This window comes from Heterodontus francisci, chromosome 23 (assembly GCF_036365525.1).
Source record: "Heterodontus francisci isolate sHetFra1 chromosome 23, sHetFra1.hap1, whole genome shotgun sequence".
Classification (NCBI taxonomy): domain Eukaryota; kingdom Metazoa; phylum Chordata; class Chondrichthyes; order Heterodontiformes; family Heterodontidae; genus Heterodontus; species Heterodontus francisci.
In genome coordinates, this window is record NC_090393.1 from 67860401 (window position 1) to 67877856 (window position 17456).

Consider the following 17456-nt stretch of genomic DNA (forward strand, 5'->3'; position numbering starts at 1 on the left):
TTTTGACTATTTTTCAAAAGAAAGTCTTTTTCTGTTGTCCTGATTCCAACATTGCTTCCTAGGACTCTTCCAACACTAGTGACAATATAGACAGTGCATGTGTCTTTTTGTTTCAATACTGTTTAATTAATTTCTGCACTTATTCTGTTGAGGTACATCAATGTGAATGATGGATGGGCCATGTTTTCACTTTCTCCATTTTGAAACTGGTAATATTTTTATATGGAAAATTTGTAGCGAAGTATGTTTGGGCAGATTCATGTTGTGAACACACCCTTTGATCCAGAGTTGAGAATGATGCAAGTTGTTTTACAGAAGTTACTTCTGAGCAGCAGTGAGAAATAGCTTCTAATACCATAACCCAGACTGGGGTGAAACGCAGGTCCCAGAAGGGAGAGGGCACTGAGTCATTTAGACATCCATGAAATTCTGCTTGTTTTGCTTTTTTTTTTAAAAACACTAATGTTGAAGTGTTTTACATAGGGAAGTAGTATTGAGAATGCTAAATAATCGTGCCATTTTAAGAGAGGCATTTTGAAGTTGCACAATGGAATAGTGCATATTAAATGTTCCTGACCTTAGAATATGGGAGGTGCTGAGCTATGCATTTCACCACCGGCAGTGAGGGAATACAGGAAGGTACCGCAACTAGGTTCTGATGAAGGGTCTGCACTCAAAGCATTATCATCTTCCTACTTGAGATGCTGACTGACCTGCTATCCACCTCTACCACTTGAAATGTTTTTGGTAACCCTCAGTGTTATTTCCTTGCTGGAATCCTTTCACATCCAGCATCCATTTATTTTCTACAACTTTTTTTTCTGGGATTTGAGCAGATGTGAGATGAATTGGTCCATTTTGCTTCTTGATGACTGGAATGACTTTTGTGAAGGGAAACAACCCTTCCCCCCGCCCGCCCCTATTCACAGAACAGCACAACAGAGATGAGGAGGAGTGGCAGCATTTCTTGAGTGTTGCTACAGATGTAAAACATCTGTTAGCATCTGTCATTTGCAAGGGAAAATACGCCTGAAATCAGCACTCTGTATCTCTGCTGATGCACAGAGATGTTCAGACTGCTTTAACTTTTGTTAATTCCTTACTTAATTTAGACTGACAAAAAATAAAGTCACCAAAGTTTGTAAACAGGCTCTTGCAAGAATCACTAGTTTCATCTTAAAACTGGTCCTGAAAAAGAAATCTGTTCAAACCGATTGTTAAAACATCTGTAATGAGCACCAGATTGAAGCTAAGTTGTTTGCGACTCAATGAGTCTCCGTAACCAGCATCAGCTGCCTCATGATTCCAGTCTGGCACTGTCAGCATGAACCCATACTGAGGAAGATGTAATCACTGATAGCATACGTTAGATCCCAATCTGAGGGATTGAGCCAAACAGAGGAAACGTCGACTGATCGCAGCTGAGATACTACAATTGAACATAGTACTTCAGGCCTAAATAGGGTAAAAATCAGCCAGGGTCCCATATCCTGATCATTATTCAATAATTCCCACTGAAAGAAATATAGATGCCCTGAAATTGAGATACTATCAGTATTCCACATCTAGCCTCACATATTAACAACTGTTACAGGGACGAGGAACAGGAAGCTGCTGCCTATGGCACTGTATCCCAGTGAGGGTTAGCATCCATTGATCAAACTCCAGGGATATTCAGTGCCTGTAGAGCTGCACTCCAGTGAGAGTCAGCCCCTGTGGCGCTGCACTCCAGTGAGAGTCAGCCCCTGTGACGCTGCACTCCAGTGAGAGTCAGCCCCTGTGACGCTGCACTCCAGTGAGAGCCAGCCCCTGTGGCGCTGCACTCCAGTGAGAGCCAGCCCCTGTGGCGCTGCACTCCAATGAGAGCCAGCCCCTGACGCTGCACTCCAGTGAGAGTCAGCCCCTGTGACGCTGCACTCCAGTGAGAGTCAGCCCCTGTGACGCTGCACTCCAGTGAGAGTCAGCCCCTGTGACGCTGCACTCCAGTGAGAGTCAGCCCCTGTGACGCTGCACTCCAGTGAGAGTCAGCCCCTGTGACGCTGCACTCCAGTGAGAGTCAGCCCCTGTTACGCTGCACTCCAGTGAGAGTCAGCCCCTGTGACGCTGCACTCCAGTGAGAGTCAGCCCCTGTGACGCTGCACTCCAGTGAGAGTCAGCCCCTGTGACGCTGCACTCCAGTGAGAGTCAGCCCCTGTGACGCTGCACTCCAGTGAGAGTCAGCCCCTGTGACGCTGCACTCCAGTGAGAGTCAGCCCCTGTGACGCTGCACTCCAGTGAGAGTCAGCCCCTGTGACGCTGCACTCCAGTGAGAGTCAGCCCCTGTGACGCTGCACTCCAGTGAGAGTCAGCCCCTGTGACGCTGCACTCCAGTGAGAGTCAGCCCCTGTGACGCTGCACTCCAGTGAGAGTCAGCCCCTGTGACGCTGCACTCCAGTGAGAGTCAGCCCCTGTGACGCTGCACTCCAGTGAGAGTCAGCCCCTGTGACGCTGCACTCCAGTGAGAGTCAGCCCCTGTGACGCTGCACTCCAGTGAGAGTCAGCCCCCTGGGTAACTGTACTCCAGTGACAGTCACTGCCTGTGAAACTGAACTGCAGTGAGAGTTGCTGTCATCAGAGGTGCAGAGATAGAAACAAATGATTCATTAATGTAAAGCTTTATTAAAAACTAAAAGCCAAATTGCAAGCGTTTGTGGTGCCATGTGTACAGCCCTTAGTACTTAGGAACTGAACAAATTAAAAAAAAATGTCTTTACAGCATGTTGACAGAACACCTTTAAATCTGGAATGTGAAGCAGAGCTTTGAGGCCACATTAATCAACTAATAACAAATAAATGCTGGCCTAGCCAGTGACACCCACATCCCATGAATGAATAAAGAAATAACAACGCTCTTAAGGACATAGCTTAACAGTTACTAAAGGGAGTTTATCATCGGAAGTACCCCATTTTCAGCAGCAGCACAGTACACTTTAGCCATGATCAGATACCTTAGATTGAACAGTGGTAACTGAAAGGGTTGAGATTCATCTCACTTATTTTTGTCTTTACAGATTGCTTATTTGCTAGGAAAGTATCAAAGCCAGCAGTTCCAATTCAGTCAACTTCACTCATTAGAAACTTTGACAAAGATAATGTTCTAATCCCAGCCCAAAATAACCAGCTTCTGGGAAAAAACAGAACAGAAATTAATACAGGGAATCTTATTACATAAACTTTAAATTCAACATGCCTGCATGTTAAAGTCCATTGCTATAAAGGGCTGGAATGTATCGATATGGCAAGAAATTGGTGCTGTTGGAAAGTGACTCCTTGGGAAGTTGCATTATAACAATCGTCTCCTGTACAAACAGAAGCACAGCCATCGGTGCAGTCATGTATTGCTATGCATTTAGACCTGTACATAGCCTTCTGCAGATAAGGAAACTTATAAAACATACTGAGCTGCATAAGTGTCTGTCAAGTGCATTTGTGTTAAAAGAAATGATCAAAACCTATAACTTAAATCAAGCTTTAACATATATTATATATATGTTATATATATAATATATATATGAAACCTTGAGTCAATTGATTTCAGCAAAGGATACACTGGTACAACTCGCACAAAACATTTTTCTCAGAAGCTTTTCCATTGTCATGGTCTGCTTGGGACTTGTATACATCTAATTCCCATTTACATTCCCATCCATAATTGCTAATTACAGACAACAAAATCCAATAGGAAACAATAATTGCGTTCCTATTCGCCGAGACGCTGCTAAAATGTATTAAAAAAACTCAGAATTTTCCCTCTTCTTCATACTTGAGTATATCATTAAGGTGTTTATATTCAGTTGTAACATTAGAGGTGGTTAGATTATCACTGTTATACACCACCCTCTGGTGTATTTGAATTGGACAGCTCAATACGGGTCCATACATAAATTGAACTGTACTCTATTCAGGTTTGCTCTAAAACACGCAGCAAGCTTTGTCAGAGACAGTTGATTAAACCAGCAATGGCAGCTAACAATATGATGTCCCATGATGAATGAAGCAGAGACAGAGGTGGGCACTTTATTGTACTGTTGATGGCTGCTTGCTGCTGTACTTAGTACTTGGTTGACTATCTCCTACACCTCTGTCGAGAACAGGATGCTCTGGCGTTTGCTGTCTGGGGTAGGAATGGTCTCCAGCTGCAGGAAATAAAGCAGAACCTGCACCTGGAAAGAATAACAAAATTTTTTTACAAAATCATCTCAGAGTAAACAGTCCGTTAGATCTATATCATAAATGGCCAAAAACCTCACGTGATGTCAGCAACTCCAGGGGTTCCAATCATTCTGGTTAAACTTATTATACAATTATATCTGATTATCACAAGCACGGTATGTCAATAATCTTATTGCAGCTAGAACTGTAGAATGTCACAGCACAGGAGGGGCCATTCAGGGTTGCTAAGACACAGATAAAGTTGCCAGGATTCCTACTCCTGATGGCTAACCATGTGTGTGGACTTTGGCGGGCAAGGATTAGGTTTGGCATCACATCCCCTACTTCCTTCAAACAGCTTTCTAATATTCACCATTCAGTCTCAAGAATAAAGAATGATGAGCCACAATTTATTGAATGGCGAACAGGTTTGAGGGGCTGAATGGCCTACTTCTGTCCCAATGAACTATGTTCCTATGGACAAGTTACCAAGGAGGATGTAGAACTGTATGTCAGCATCAGCAGTTCCAGGATTGGATTAGGGGAGGGAGGAATAGATTAAAAAATCCTTAACTAAAGAGTGGTGTGATGACAAATCATGTTGGTAGGGTGGTAGAAGGAATGTTTATTCACAGAATTCCAAACACAATGACCTTCTATTACTGCCCACGCTGTCAAAGGGAAGCACTGAGTGGAAGTTTCCAACAGGAAAGAAAAGCATACAGTAAGTCGGACTCCTGCAGTATCCAGCACAGTGATTCCCTCAAATTATTCTCCTCACTCTTCTGTCTCCTTGGGACTTGGTTATGTAGGAGCTGACAGTCTTTCCGTGGATCACCCAAATGGCCATTGTTCATGTTTGAGCCTCAACAATGTGTCAGTGAGCTACTCTACCATTGGGACAACTCAGGCAAGCCTGTCTGCTTTTTCCCTCTCTAGTCCAGAGGTGATGTGACTAATTGTTGCTACAATTAGGCTTATTGCCCCCTCAGCTGAGATTAGCTTAATTAGCACAGGCCAAGTAGAAGCTGTGACCTAAGTCTTCTAGGGGCTTAATGCAACATCAAGGTGTGGAGTTTCTGCATGATGTCCACCCAGATATCAGCGTAATCTGGGCAGAATTCAACGAAAGTGCTAAATATTGCAGAATTTTAAATGCCCAGAACCATTTTACACTGGAGTAACTGCGATCTTTTGTGCTGGTTCAAAAGTCCATTCATCTGAAGCAGCCCCCACCCACTGAACTAGAATCTTAGAAATTTACAGCACAGGAGGCGGCCATTTGGCCCATCTTGTCCACCCAGGCCCACAAGTAGCTATCCAGTCTAATCCCACTTTCCAGCTCTTGATCTGTATCCTTGTAGTTTACGGCGCTCATATCCAAATACTTTTTAAATGTTATGGGTTTCTGCCTCTACCTCCCTTTTAGGCAGTGAGTTCTATTTCCCCACCCCCCTCTGGGTGAAAAAAAATCCCCTCGAGTTCCCTCTAAACTTCCCACACTTACCCTAAATCTATGGCCCCGATTATGGACCTCTCAACCAAGGGGAATAGAGCCTTGCTGCCCACTCTATCTAGAACCCTTATAATTTTATATATTTCAATTAGGTCTCCCCTCAGTCTCCTCTGTTCCGAAGAAAATAACCCTAGCCTATCCAATCTTTCCTCATAACTAAAATTCTCCAGTCTAGGCAACATCCTTGTAAATTTCCTCTGTACCCTCTTTAGTGCAGTTCCATCTTTCCTATAGTGTGGTGACCAGAGCATGTAGTACTCTATCTGTGACCTAATCAATGTTTTATGCAGGTCCAGTATAACGTCTCAGCTCTTACATTCTATGCCTTGGCTAAGAAAGGCAAGTATCCCATATGCTGTACTGACCACCTTATCTACTTGTTCAGCAACCTTCAGGGATCTGTGGACATGTACTCCAAGGTGCCTCTGTTCTTCTACAGTTCTCAGGATCCTACCATTTATTGACTTAATTTATTGGCAGTAAAGCACTTTGATACGTCCGGTGGAGGACACTAGTACCATCCCAATAGTAACAGGTAATGCAGAGGTTTTAGAAAGGGAGAAACTTAGAACAAATCATCATCACTAGGGAAAAAGTACTGAGCAAACTATTGGGATTGAAGGCAGACACGTCCCCAGGGCCAGATGGCCTACATCCTAGGATCTTAAAGGAAGTGGCAGCGGAGATAGTGGATCCATTGGTTATAATATTCCAAAATTCCCTGGATGCGGGAAGGGTTCCAGTGGATTGGAAAAAAGCTAATATAATGCCTTCATTCAAAAAGGGAGGGAGGCAGAAAGTAGGAAACTATAGACCAGTTATTTTAACATCTGTCGTAGGGAAATTGTTAGAATCCATTATTAAGGAAGTAATGACAGGACATTTAGAAAGTCAAAACGCAATCCATCAGAGTCAGCATGGTTTTATGAAGAGTAAATCGTGTTTGACTAATTTGCTAGAGTTCTTCGAAGCTGTAACAAGCAAAGTGGATAATGGGGATCCTGTAGATGCCATATATCTCGACTTCCAGAAGGCATTTGATAAGGTGCCGCACAAAAGGTTAATACACAAGGTAAGATCACATGGGGTTAGGGGCAATTTATTAGCTTGGATAGAGGATTGGCTAACCAACAGAAAAGAGAGAGTCGGGATAAATGGGTCCTTTTCTGGTTGGCAATGTGTAACTAATGGAGTGCCACAGGGTTCGGTCCTCAGGCCCCAACTATTTACAATCCATATAAATGACTTAGATGCAGGATAGAAGGTCTATAGCCAAATTTGCAGATGACACTAAAATAGGTGGGATAGTAAGTTGCAATAAAGAAATAAGAAATTTACAAATGGATATAGGTTAGGTGAATGGGCCAAAATTTGGCAGATGGAGTTTAACGTGGATAGGTGTGAGGTTATTCATTTTGGTCGGAATAGAAAGGCAAATTATCAAAATGGAGAGAAACTTCAGAGTGCTTCGGTGCAGAGGGATCTGGGTGCCCTCATGCGTGAATCGCAGAAAACTAGTATGCAGGTGCAGCAAATAGAATTTTGGCATTTATTACTAAAGGAATAGAGTATAAAAGTAGGGAAGTCTTGCTGCAAATGTACAAGGCAGTAGTGGGACTGCACCTGGAGTATTGTGTACAGTTTTGGTCCCCTTACTTGAGGAGGGATGTAGTTGCATTGAAGGCAGTTCAGAGGAGGTTCACTAGATTGATTCTAGAGGTGAGGGGTTTGTCTTATGAAGAGAGATTGAACAGTTTAGGCCTTTACTCTCTGAGTTTAGAAGAGTGAGAGGAGATCTAATTGAGGTATACAAGATGATTAAGGGGATTGACAAAGAAGACGTAGAGAGGAGGAGATAGACAGATTTTTAATTAGCAATGGGTTGAAGGGTTATGGAGAACGGGCAAGAAAGTGGAGTTGAGGCTGAGAAGAGATCAACCCTGATCGTATTGAATGGCGGAGCAGGTTTGAGGGGCTGAACTGCCTACTCCTAGTTCTTATGTTCTTATCTCACAGCTTCCCCTTGACCTGTGCTAAATAAGCTAATCTCAGCTGAGGTGGCAATAAGCTTGCTCCAATTATTCACATCACCTCTAGACTAGGGAAGGGGAAAAGCAATCAGGCTTGCCTGAGTTGTCCCAATGGTAAAGTAGCCCACTGAAAGGCGCTATATAAATGCAAGTCTTTCCCTTTTTGTATTCCCTTGCCTTGTTAGCCTTCCCCAAAGTCACACCCCCAGGCCGGCATGGCAAATTTCTGCCGATTGCACCCGTTTGAGGATGTTCATCCAATTGCATACAGATTCTCGGGCGCACAGGCACCCATGGTTACATGAATCCAGCGTTAATCACCTGTACCTGCAGTGATCACCAGTCAATTGAAGCCTGACCCAGGTCCATTTCTCCTGCTGATGCTGCAATTTGTTTTGGATTCGTCTAAATTCAGTCAATCACAGCAGAGTGGGACTCAACTGTGGGGCTTCAATTGACTGGTGATCACAGGTCTTACGTACCAAGGATAGATCAGTGCAGTCAGTTGAAGCTCGTTAAAAAAATAACAGCAAGGATATTAAATCAGTCAGCTGAAGAATGACTCATTCTTGGCAATCCCACATCTCTTTATGATGCTGGAGAATGCCCTGTTCCAGTCACAACTACATGACCATCGATTACACTGCTCGATTGCACTGACTCATGAGCGATTTTACATTCGGCTTATGCTAATGGCTTTGCATATAAAGTAGAAGGTAATTTCACCTCAGCAAAATCGATGCAGTGTCCAGCGCATTCTGGGTGCATTTTGTCCATTATGCCTTTGTTGGAAACTCCGTGTCCAGGTGGTTCTCTTATTGATAATTACTACTCTACTTTCATAACACGACTTGTAGAGTGAAGATTTGTAATGACTATTTCTTCATACTTAAAGTCAAAATATTGGTAGCACTGAATCATATGGAGAAGGTAGCTTTACATTTGAAGAGTGTTCAATTTTTCAACAGCAAAAAAAATGAAGTTTGAACATGCAATTACCTGTGACATCACCTCCAATGACCAGCTATCTGCCATCGTGATTGCCTGTGTGGGGTTCATGGGTATTTTACTGTCTTTTTCTGACGGCCTCAGCAGGGTGGGTCCAAAGACAGTGGCCAGGTTATGCAATGACATCTTGTTGATCTGCTCTTTCTCTGTCACCCTGTTGAAGTAAAAATTGGAATAGATTAGGGTTAAATTTATCAATGTCCAGACTGACGGGAAGAAACATTTATACTGTGTTATTTGTCACTCTTTAAAGGAGAAGATTCTTTCAGGCAATCACTTTCAAGATCTAGCAATTACATCACAGAAACAAGCTGGGACGGATTATTGTTTGACTGTGATAGAAAGAGGAATTAAAATTTGGAGTTGAAATTCCTAACGCACCCTCTGCGAGAGTCTTTCGAAGTTAGTTCACTTTCGTCACAATAATTGGCACTTAAAGTGGGGGATTTTATATGGGCGAGGGGGTCTTGGCCATTGGCTGAAGCACAGGCGAGAGTCGTCTGTTGCCTCCTCTGGGGAGGGACCGCTGCATTACATGCCAATTAGGTGGACAGTGGTGGGCCTTCCTTGGGATTAAGGACACCCCAGTGACGGATGTCCTGCCTGCTGAGAGCTGCCGGCCAGAGGCCTGCAGCTCTTTTACTGAGCAATGGAACTGCAGAGGCGGTGGCTGCTGCCACTAATGGTAATGGATCCACTGGAGGCGAGGGACCCAGGCTGCAGGTGAATCAGGGTGGGAGGGGTTTTGCAGGGTGGGGGTCATGGGGAGGGGGTTGTAGGAGGGTAGGCAGCAAGGGAGTGGGGGCTGGCTCTCAGCAGCACCCCCTCAACCCACCTTCCTGATGCCGGGTCCCTTGGTCAGGCACTAAGTGCCTTTTAATGAGGACCCACCCCCCACCTTTGAAGCCAGCAAGCAACTCATACGGGTTTGTTTGGCGTGCTCCTTGTGTGGTAACAGGTCCACCCGCAGCTGGGCTAATACCTGCAAGGTCCTCCACGGGCCTTCCCACTATGGGCGTAATTGGGGTGGAGGTGGGGAAAAAGCAGGGTCACCCACCATCCCACCCAATTAAATGATCTCCCTACAGTCAAAGTCACCATGGGGGAGAGCATAAAATTTCCTGCGAAGTGTTCAGAGGAAAGCATTCACATAAAAATAGGATGTTTACAACAATTACAAGTGTATTGAGGGCAAAATTCCTCAATTTAAGAGTGACACTTTCCCTTTTATCAGCTTGGCTCAGTGGAAACACTCTTGCCTCTGAATCCAAAGGTTATGGGTTCAATCCCAACCCCAGGACTTGAGCCCTTATCTAAGGCTGGCACTTCAGTGCATTAATGAGGGAGTCTGTTTGATGAGTCATGTTTTAGATGTTGCTCTAAGTGGAGAGCCTGTCTGCCTGTTCAGGTGGACATAAAAGATTCCATGGCACTATTAAAAAAGCAGGAAGTTCTGCTAGTGTCCTTGTTTTGAAATGGTTAAATTCAGACAGTGTTTTAGCTGATAAGGAGGCCATAAAACTGTCTCTGTTGGCACCAGCCTTGAGAAGGTACCTGCCATAAATCTGGAAAATTAGGGAGTAGGTGTCAGGCTTGGGACATTAATTTTGTTCAAAGTAACGCTCAACTAATTGAATGAAGTAATACTTTCAAATATGCGGATCTGCATTTGGCCAGAGTAAAAGAAAGTTATAATGAGGAATGTTAGAACAGATACTTCAGAACTCGCCATGGCCTGGCTAGCTAATCCCCTTAGGCTTGAAATCTGTGACCCAGTCGATTCTCCAGTACCTTGTAATATAAGTTGGATCCTGAGTATATGTGTAATTATTAGTAATAATGGTTATCTTTGTACACTTGTTTCTTATGAAAGCCAATAAATGTTATTGAACCCTATTATCTTGTGGAATAATTTATAAATGTATAAGTAAAAATATCCATTCCTTAGCACCCTAGCCATAACCAACATCACCCAAAAAAATGGGTCATTCATTCAGTTGCTGTTTATGGGACCTTGTTCTGTGCAAATTTAGCATCTACATTTCACTACATTACAACAGCGGTTCCAGATCAAAAAGTAAAGCACTTTGGGGCATCTTGAGAATGTGATGTAAATCAAGTTTTATTTTTAAGGAAGCATGCATAGGCAAAAATCCCACATTAACTGAAGTGACATTGTCGCATAACATTTAACAAAATCCACCTTTTTCAAGGCCACATGGAGAATACCAGTTTGAGATTCCATTTTTCCTCAATTCTGCTTCAGCCCATGACTGGAAATTTACAGGAATTTGTTTAGCAGATTACAGAAAATCTACAACCTTTCTTAAAAAATTGGGTACTCAAAGAGTTAAGTACCTCAGCTGACTGATGTAAATTGGACATGAAGTTATATTGGGTTTAGTGGGATGCTAGTGCCACCAGCTCTCAATGGCCTTCCAGTCTTGGCTTTAGTGAATCCAAGCACTAACAACCACTAAAGCCAATATAAAAGCAATTTTATGCACATATATTGCCAGGGGAGTTGACAAAGTGAAGATGGCACAGACATTGAGCATCAAAACAAATTGCAACTGGCACCAGTGTTGAGCCAATATCATAAATCAAACCACTTTCTGCTGTTATTGGATATGTCAGCAAATGAATGATTGAATGTTTTACAAACAATTGTAATTAAGTCAAAAGAACTACTCCCCCATAGCTTAGGAGATAAAATAAGACAACCTGGTGGGGCATTAAACTGTGCTATGTTAGTTAATCTCAGAGGGGCAGCCGTGGATGCACAACTATTATCCTCAGCACCCCTGTATTGGAGGGAAAGGGAAAAAGAAAACTATCAGCCAGGTGCCCTGTTCCTGATCAACATCAGATCACCCCTTCTGGGAAATGTCATGAATACAGGGTCAGGCTAGTCTGTGATTCCTTCCAAGCTGGAACAGTACATCAGTCATCACTGTCTAGAATGACATGTAAAGAATGAGCAATTGGATGAGGAACTAATGACTTGTCCTACACTGGGAAGAATCAGGACCTTCTGGAGAAAAGAGAACTGGGAGCAATAAAAGGAAAAGAATGCATCCCGCCAGCCGACAGTGCAAAAAATGCACTGATAAAAATGCTGATGAATGCGTGGCTGAGGAGATGGTGCAGGAGGGAGGGCTTTAGGTTCCTGTTTCACTGGGTCTGTTTCTGGCAAAGGTGAGACCTGTACAGGTTGGACGGGTTGCACCTGAACCGGAACGGGACCAACATCCTTGCTGGGAGGTTTGTGAGTGCTGTTGGGGCGGGGGGGGGGGGTTTAAACTAATTTGGCAGGGGGATGGGATACAGAGTGGAGGTACAGCAGGGGGTGAGGCACAGTCAAATATAGAAGAGAAACTGAGTCAGTTTGGAAGGCAGAGCAAATTTAGACCTGTTAAGGCAGCAGTGAAAAATGCAAGGCTGGATTGCATATACCTTAATGCCAGGAATCTTACTAATAAGGCAGATGAATTGAGGGCGATGATTAGCATATGGGATTATGATATTACTGCGATCACAGAGACATGGCTGAGGGAGGGGCAGGACTGGCAACTCAATATTCCAGGGTATAGAACCTTCAGGCGTGATAGGGGAGGGGATAAAAGAGGAGTTGTTGATCAAGGAGTCAATTATTGCAGTAAGGAGGGATGATATCTTAGGAGGTTCATCAAATGAGGCCATATGGGTAGAACTTAAGAATAAAAGGGGGGCAATCACTTGGCTGGGCGTGTACTACAGGCCTCCGAACAGTCAGGGAGAGATAGAGGAACAGATATGTCAGCAATACTCAGAGAGTGTAAAAATAATAGGGTAATAATAGTAGGGGATTTCAACTTACCTAATATCAGCTGGGATAGTCTTAGTGCAAAAGGCTTAAAGGGGGAGGAATTCTTAAAATGCGTACAGGAGAGCTTTTTGAGCCAGTACGTAGAGAGTCCTACAAGAGAAGGGGTAGTACTGGACCTAATCCTATGGAATGAAGCTGGACAAGTGGTAGAAGTATAAGTGGGAGAGCATTTCGGGGATAATGACAATAACTCTAAGATTTAAGGTAATTATGGAAAAGGACAAAGACGGGCCAGAAATAAAGGTACTGAATTGGGGGAAGGCTGATTTCAATATGATAAAACAGCATCTGGCCAAAGTGGACTGGGAGCAGCTACTTGTAGGAAAGTCTACATCAGGCCAGTGGGAGGCATTCAAAGAGGAAATAGTGAGAGTGCAGAGCCAACATGTACCCTTTAAGGTGAAGGGTAGGAACAACAAGTCCAGGGAACCCTGGATGTCAAGGGAGAAAGAGTATTGGATCAGAAAAAAAAAAGGCTTATGGCAGATTCGGAACGCTGAAAACAGCGGAGGCATTAGAGGAGCATAGAAAGTGTAGGGGGGTACGTAAAAAAGTAATTAGGAGAGCCAAGAGGGGACATAAAAAAACATTGGCGGTCAATATAAAGGAAAATCCTAAGGCGTTTTATAAGTATATTAAGGGAAAGAGGATAATCAGGGAAAGGGTAGGGCCCATGAGGGAGCCTGGTGGCAATCTGTGTGTGGAGCTAGAGGACATAGGTGAGGTTTTAAATGATTACTTTTCATCTGTTTTCACTGTGGAGAATGACGATGTAGGTGTAGAGATCAGGGAGGGGGATATACTTGAACTGCGATATACTTGAACATATTAACATTGAAAGGGAGGAAGTATTAGATGCTTTAGCAGGCTTAAAAGTGAATAAATCCCCAGGCACAGATGATATGTATCCCAGGTTGTTGTGTGAGGCAAGGGAGGAGATAGCAGGGGCTCTGACACAAATGTTCAAATCCTCTCTGGCCACAGGAGAGGTGCCAGAGGACAGGAGGATAGTGAATGTGGTACCATTATTCAAGAAGGGTAGCAAGGATAGACCAGGTAATTACAGGCCGGTGAGTCTAACATCAGTGGTTGGGAAACTATTGGAAAAAATTCTGAGGGACAGGATTGATCTCCACTTGGAGAGGCAGGGAATAATCAGGGATAGTCAGCACGGTTTTGTCAGGGGGAGATCGCGTCTAACTAACTTGATTGAATTTTTCGAGGAGGTGACTAGATGTGTAGATGAGGGTAAAGCACTTGATGTAGTCTACATGGACTTCAATAAGGCTATTGATAACCAATCTCCCATGTGGGACCTTAAGAAGGTAAGAGCCCATGGGATCCAGGGCAATTTGGCAAATTTGGATCCAAAATTGGCTTTGTGGCAGGAAACAGAGGGTGATGGTCGAGGGTTGTTTTTGCGAGTGGAAGCCTGTGACCAGTGGTGTACTGCAGGGATCGGTGCTGGGACCCTTGCTGTTTGTAGTGTACATTAATGATTTAGACATGAATATAGGAGGTATGATAAGTAATTTCACAGATGACACGAAAATTGGTGGTGTCGTAAATAGTGAGGAGGAAAGCTTTAGATTACAGGACGATATAGATGGGCTGGTAAGATGGGCAGAGCAGTGGCAAATGGAATTTAATCCTGAGAAGTGTGAGGTGATGCATTTTGGGAGGACTACAAGGCAAGGGAATATACAATGGATGGTCGGACCCTAGGAAGTACAGTGGGTCAGAGGGACCTTGGTGTACTTGTCCATAGATCACTGAAAGCAGCGGCACAGGTGGATAAGGTGGTTAGGAAGGCATATGGGATACTTGCCGTTATAAGCCGAGGCATAGAATATAAGAGCAGGGAAGTTATGATGGAGCTGTATAAAATGCTGGTTAGGCCACAGCTGGAGTACTGTGTACAGTTCTGTGTACATATAGGAAGGATGTGATTGCACTGGAGAGGGTGCAGAGAAGATTCACCAGGATGTTGTCTGGGCTGAAGCATTTCAGCTATGAAGAGAGACTGAAAAGGCTAGGGTTGTTTTCCTTAGAGCAGAGAAGGATGAGGGGGGGACCTGATTGAGGTATACAAAATTATGACGGGCATTGATAGGTTAGATAGGAAGAAACTTTTTCCCTTAGCGGAGGGGTCAATAACCAGGGGGCATAGATTTAAGGTAAGGGGCAAGAGGTTTAGAGGGGATTTGAGAAAAATCTTTTTCACCCAGAGGGTGGTTGGAATCTGGAACACACTGCCTGAAGATGTGGTAGAGGCAGGAACCCTCACAACATATAAGAAGTATTTAGATGAGCACTTGAAACACCATAGCATACAAGGCTACAGGCCAAGTGCTGGAAAATGGGACTAGAATAGTTAGGTGCTTGATGGCCAGCACAGACACGATGGGCCGAAGGGCCTGTTTCTGTGCCGTATGACTCTAAAATAACAAGATGGGCAGTATTTACAACACAAAACTCCAACATCACCAGGTTAAAACAAAGAGAACTGAGAAGGGATTCCAGTCATAGGATCAGACACAACATCGGACTGGAGGTGACATGGCCCCATCACAAGAAAACTTCTCACAGGACACTGTGCCGTGATTTTCCCTATTGAGCAATGGATCTGAATCCTAGGGGAGATGGAGGATAAAGGTATGAGACAGTCATCAAATTAGATGAAATTTGTATTTTTTCCACACACTTGAGCCCATATATAGACTTATGATGATATCATTGTTGTTTACTGAGATACAGACCAGACTGAGCTCAGTTGGACTTTCCTAGACTGTGGCGCTTATAATGTGACCAGTCATGCATCTCGCAATGCGATTTAGACTTCATCATACTTTCCATTAAAAACATGCCTAAGTAATTACTGAAACTTTGATGGAAATTGCCCTGAATATCTTCAAAAAGGCAGGAAATTAGAAATCCCTTTAATGGTTATTTTTGAAGATGCCATACATTTACCTACATTCACAGTTGGTGTTTGGTCGCTTTGTGGACAAACATGATCCAGTATGAGAATTATAACAATTCGGCCGGCGATACAGACAACAAAAAACTCTCAGGTTTAATCTCAGTAGTTGAGGCACTATTGAGGCATTTTAACAACTCCTGAGCCAGAGGAGAATTAACCAGGGTTCCCATTCTTATTTCTGAACTAGAGGTGTGAGAAACAGAAAGATTCACAAACAGAAGGAGGTTATTTGACCCACTGTTGACTGAATTTTATGTGCCCACTGCCGATTTCCATGGGCCACATGTCGCGCAGCCACTGCAATCTTCTGCGCAGCAGCTCATTTCAATAGCCGCTGCCACCCCCGGTCACATGGAGGGGTGGGCTGTCCATCCCCGGCAATAGCGTCAGCTGCCTGTACGCAGGCACTGACGCCATTTTTAAAGGGCTGTCAGGCCTACTGTGATATTTAAATATTTAAAGGTGACATACATAAAAATAGATTTCTTTTGCCCCTCTCCCACCCCTCCCCAATAACAATTACATTCATTATTTTCCCTTCCCCCCCCCCACAAAACACTCACCATTACAATCTGACCTCCACCCCACCTAACTCCACAAACTTTCAACTCCAACCCTTCCCACCATCCCCTACACCCATAACTTTAATTTGCCCCTTCCCCCTGTACTGATAAATGTACCTCCTCCCTCCCCCCCCACCAGTATGACGCCTCGTTTCCCCGGACGGGGATCCGAAGGCGTGGGAGTGCCAACCACCGGGCAGAAGATCGCAGCAGGAGATCAGGAGGCGACGTGAGCGCCATTAATTAATTCATTTTAATTTATTTGAAGGGAAGAACATAAGAAATAGGAGCAGGATATTTACTGCCCAGGCTCACGCATGAATAACCAACATTTGGTAAAAGTACTGGAGGGTTGCAGGAGCCCAGAGGACTGTAGGAACATAGGAACAGCCATTCAGGTGTAACCCCTCGAGCCTGTTCTGCCATTCACTGAGATTGTGGTTGATCTGTACCTTAATGTCATCCTTGGTTCTATATCTTTTTATACCATTGTCTAGCAAAAAGCTATCAATCTCAGGCTTAAAACTTGTTAATTGAGCTGGCATCTACTGCTTTTTGTGGGAGAAAGTTCCACACAGCCTTTGTGTGAATGAAGTGTTACCTAACTTCTCTCCTGAATGGCCCAACTCTGAGTCTAAGGTTATGTCCCCTTGTCCTAGACTGCTCCATCAGTGAGATAGTTTTTCTCTCTCTAACCTATCAATTCCTTACAAAATCCTAAAAACATCAATCAAATCACCTCTTAACATTCTATAATTCCAGGGAATTCAAGCCAAGTTTATGTAATCTTTCTTTATAATCTAACCCTTGGAGCCCTGGTAACATTCTGGTGAATCTTCACTACACTCCTTCGAAGGCCAATATATCCTTTCCAAGATGCAATGCCCATAATTGTACCTAGTCCTCCAGATGTGATATAATCAGAGCTTTCAAAGCTGTCACAATACTTCCTTTTTTTATTTTAGCCCTCTAATTATAAAGGCCAACATTCCATTAGCTTTATTATTATTTGTACCTGACGACTACATTTCAGTGATCTCTGTATATGGACCACTAAATCACTTTGGACCTTCACTGTATCTAGCTTTTCACCATTTAAATAATACTCATATCTTTTTTTGGTTCAGAATGGATAATCTCATACTTAGCTGCCGTGAAATTCAGCTGCCACAGTTTCACCCACTCACTTAATCTATCAATGTCTCTTTGTAATTTTATGCTCCTGCCTATACTACTTACCATAACACCACTCTTTGTGTCCTCAGCAAACTTGAATATATGGCTCTCTGTTGCTTTA

General features: G+C 43.6%; 1 protein-coding gene across 2 annotated transcripts in view; it reads right to left on the reverse strand.

The window, feature by feature from the left end:
• Window positions 1-2638: 2638 nt before the first annotated feature.
• Window positions 2639-17456, reverse strand: part of si:dkey-91m11.5 (PH_BCR_vertebrate and RhoGAP_Bcr domain-containing protein) — a 632155-nt gene continuing 617337 nt past the window's right edge. For both annotated transcript variants that reach the window (XM_068055461.1, XM_068055460.1), the window contains 2 exons: window positions 8737-8899; window positions 2639-4202 (listed from right to left, as the gene is read on the reverse strand). In XM_068055461.1, the coding sequence (XP_067911562.1) occupies window positions 4113-4202; window positions 8737-8899 (253 nt within the window). In that variant the 3' untranslated portion in view covers window positions 2639-4112. The remainder of the gene's footprint in view (window positions 4203-8736; window positions 8900-17456) is intronic.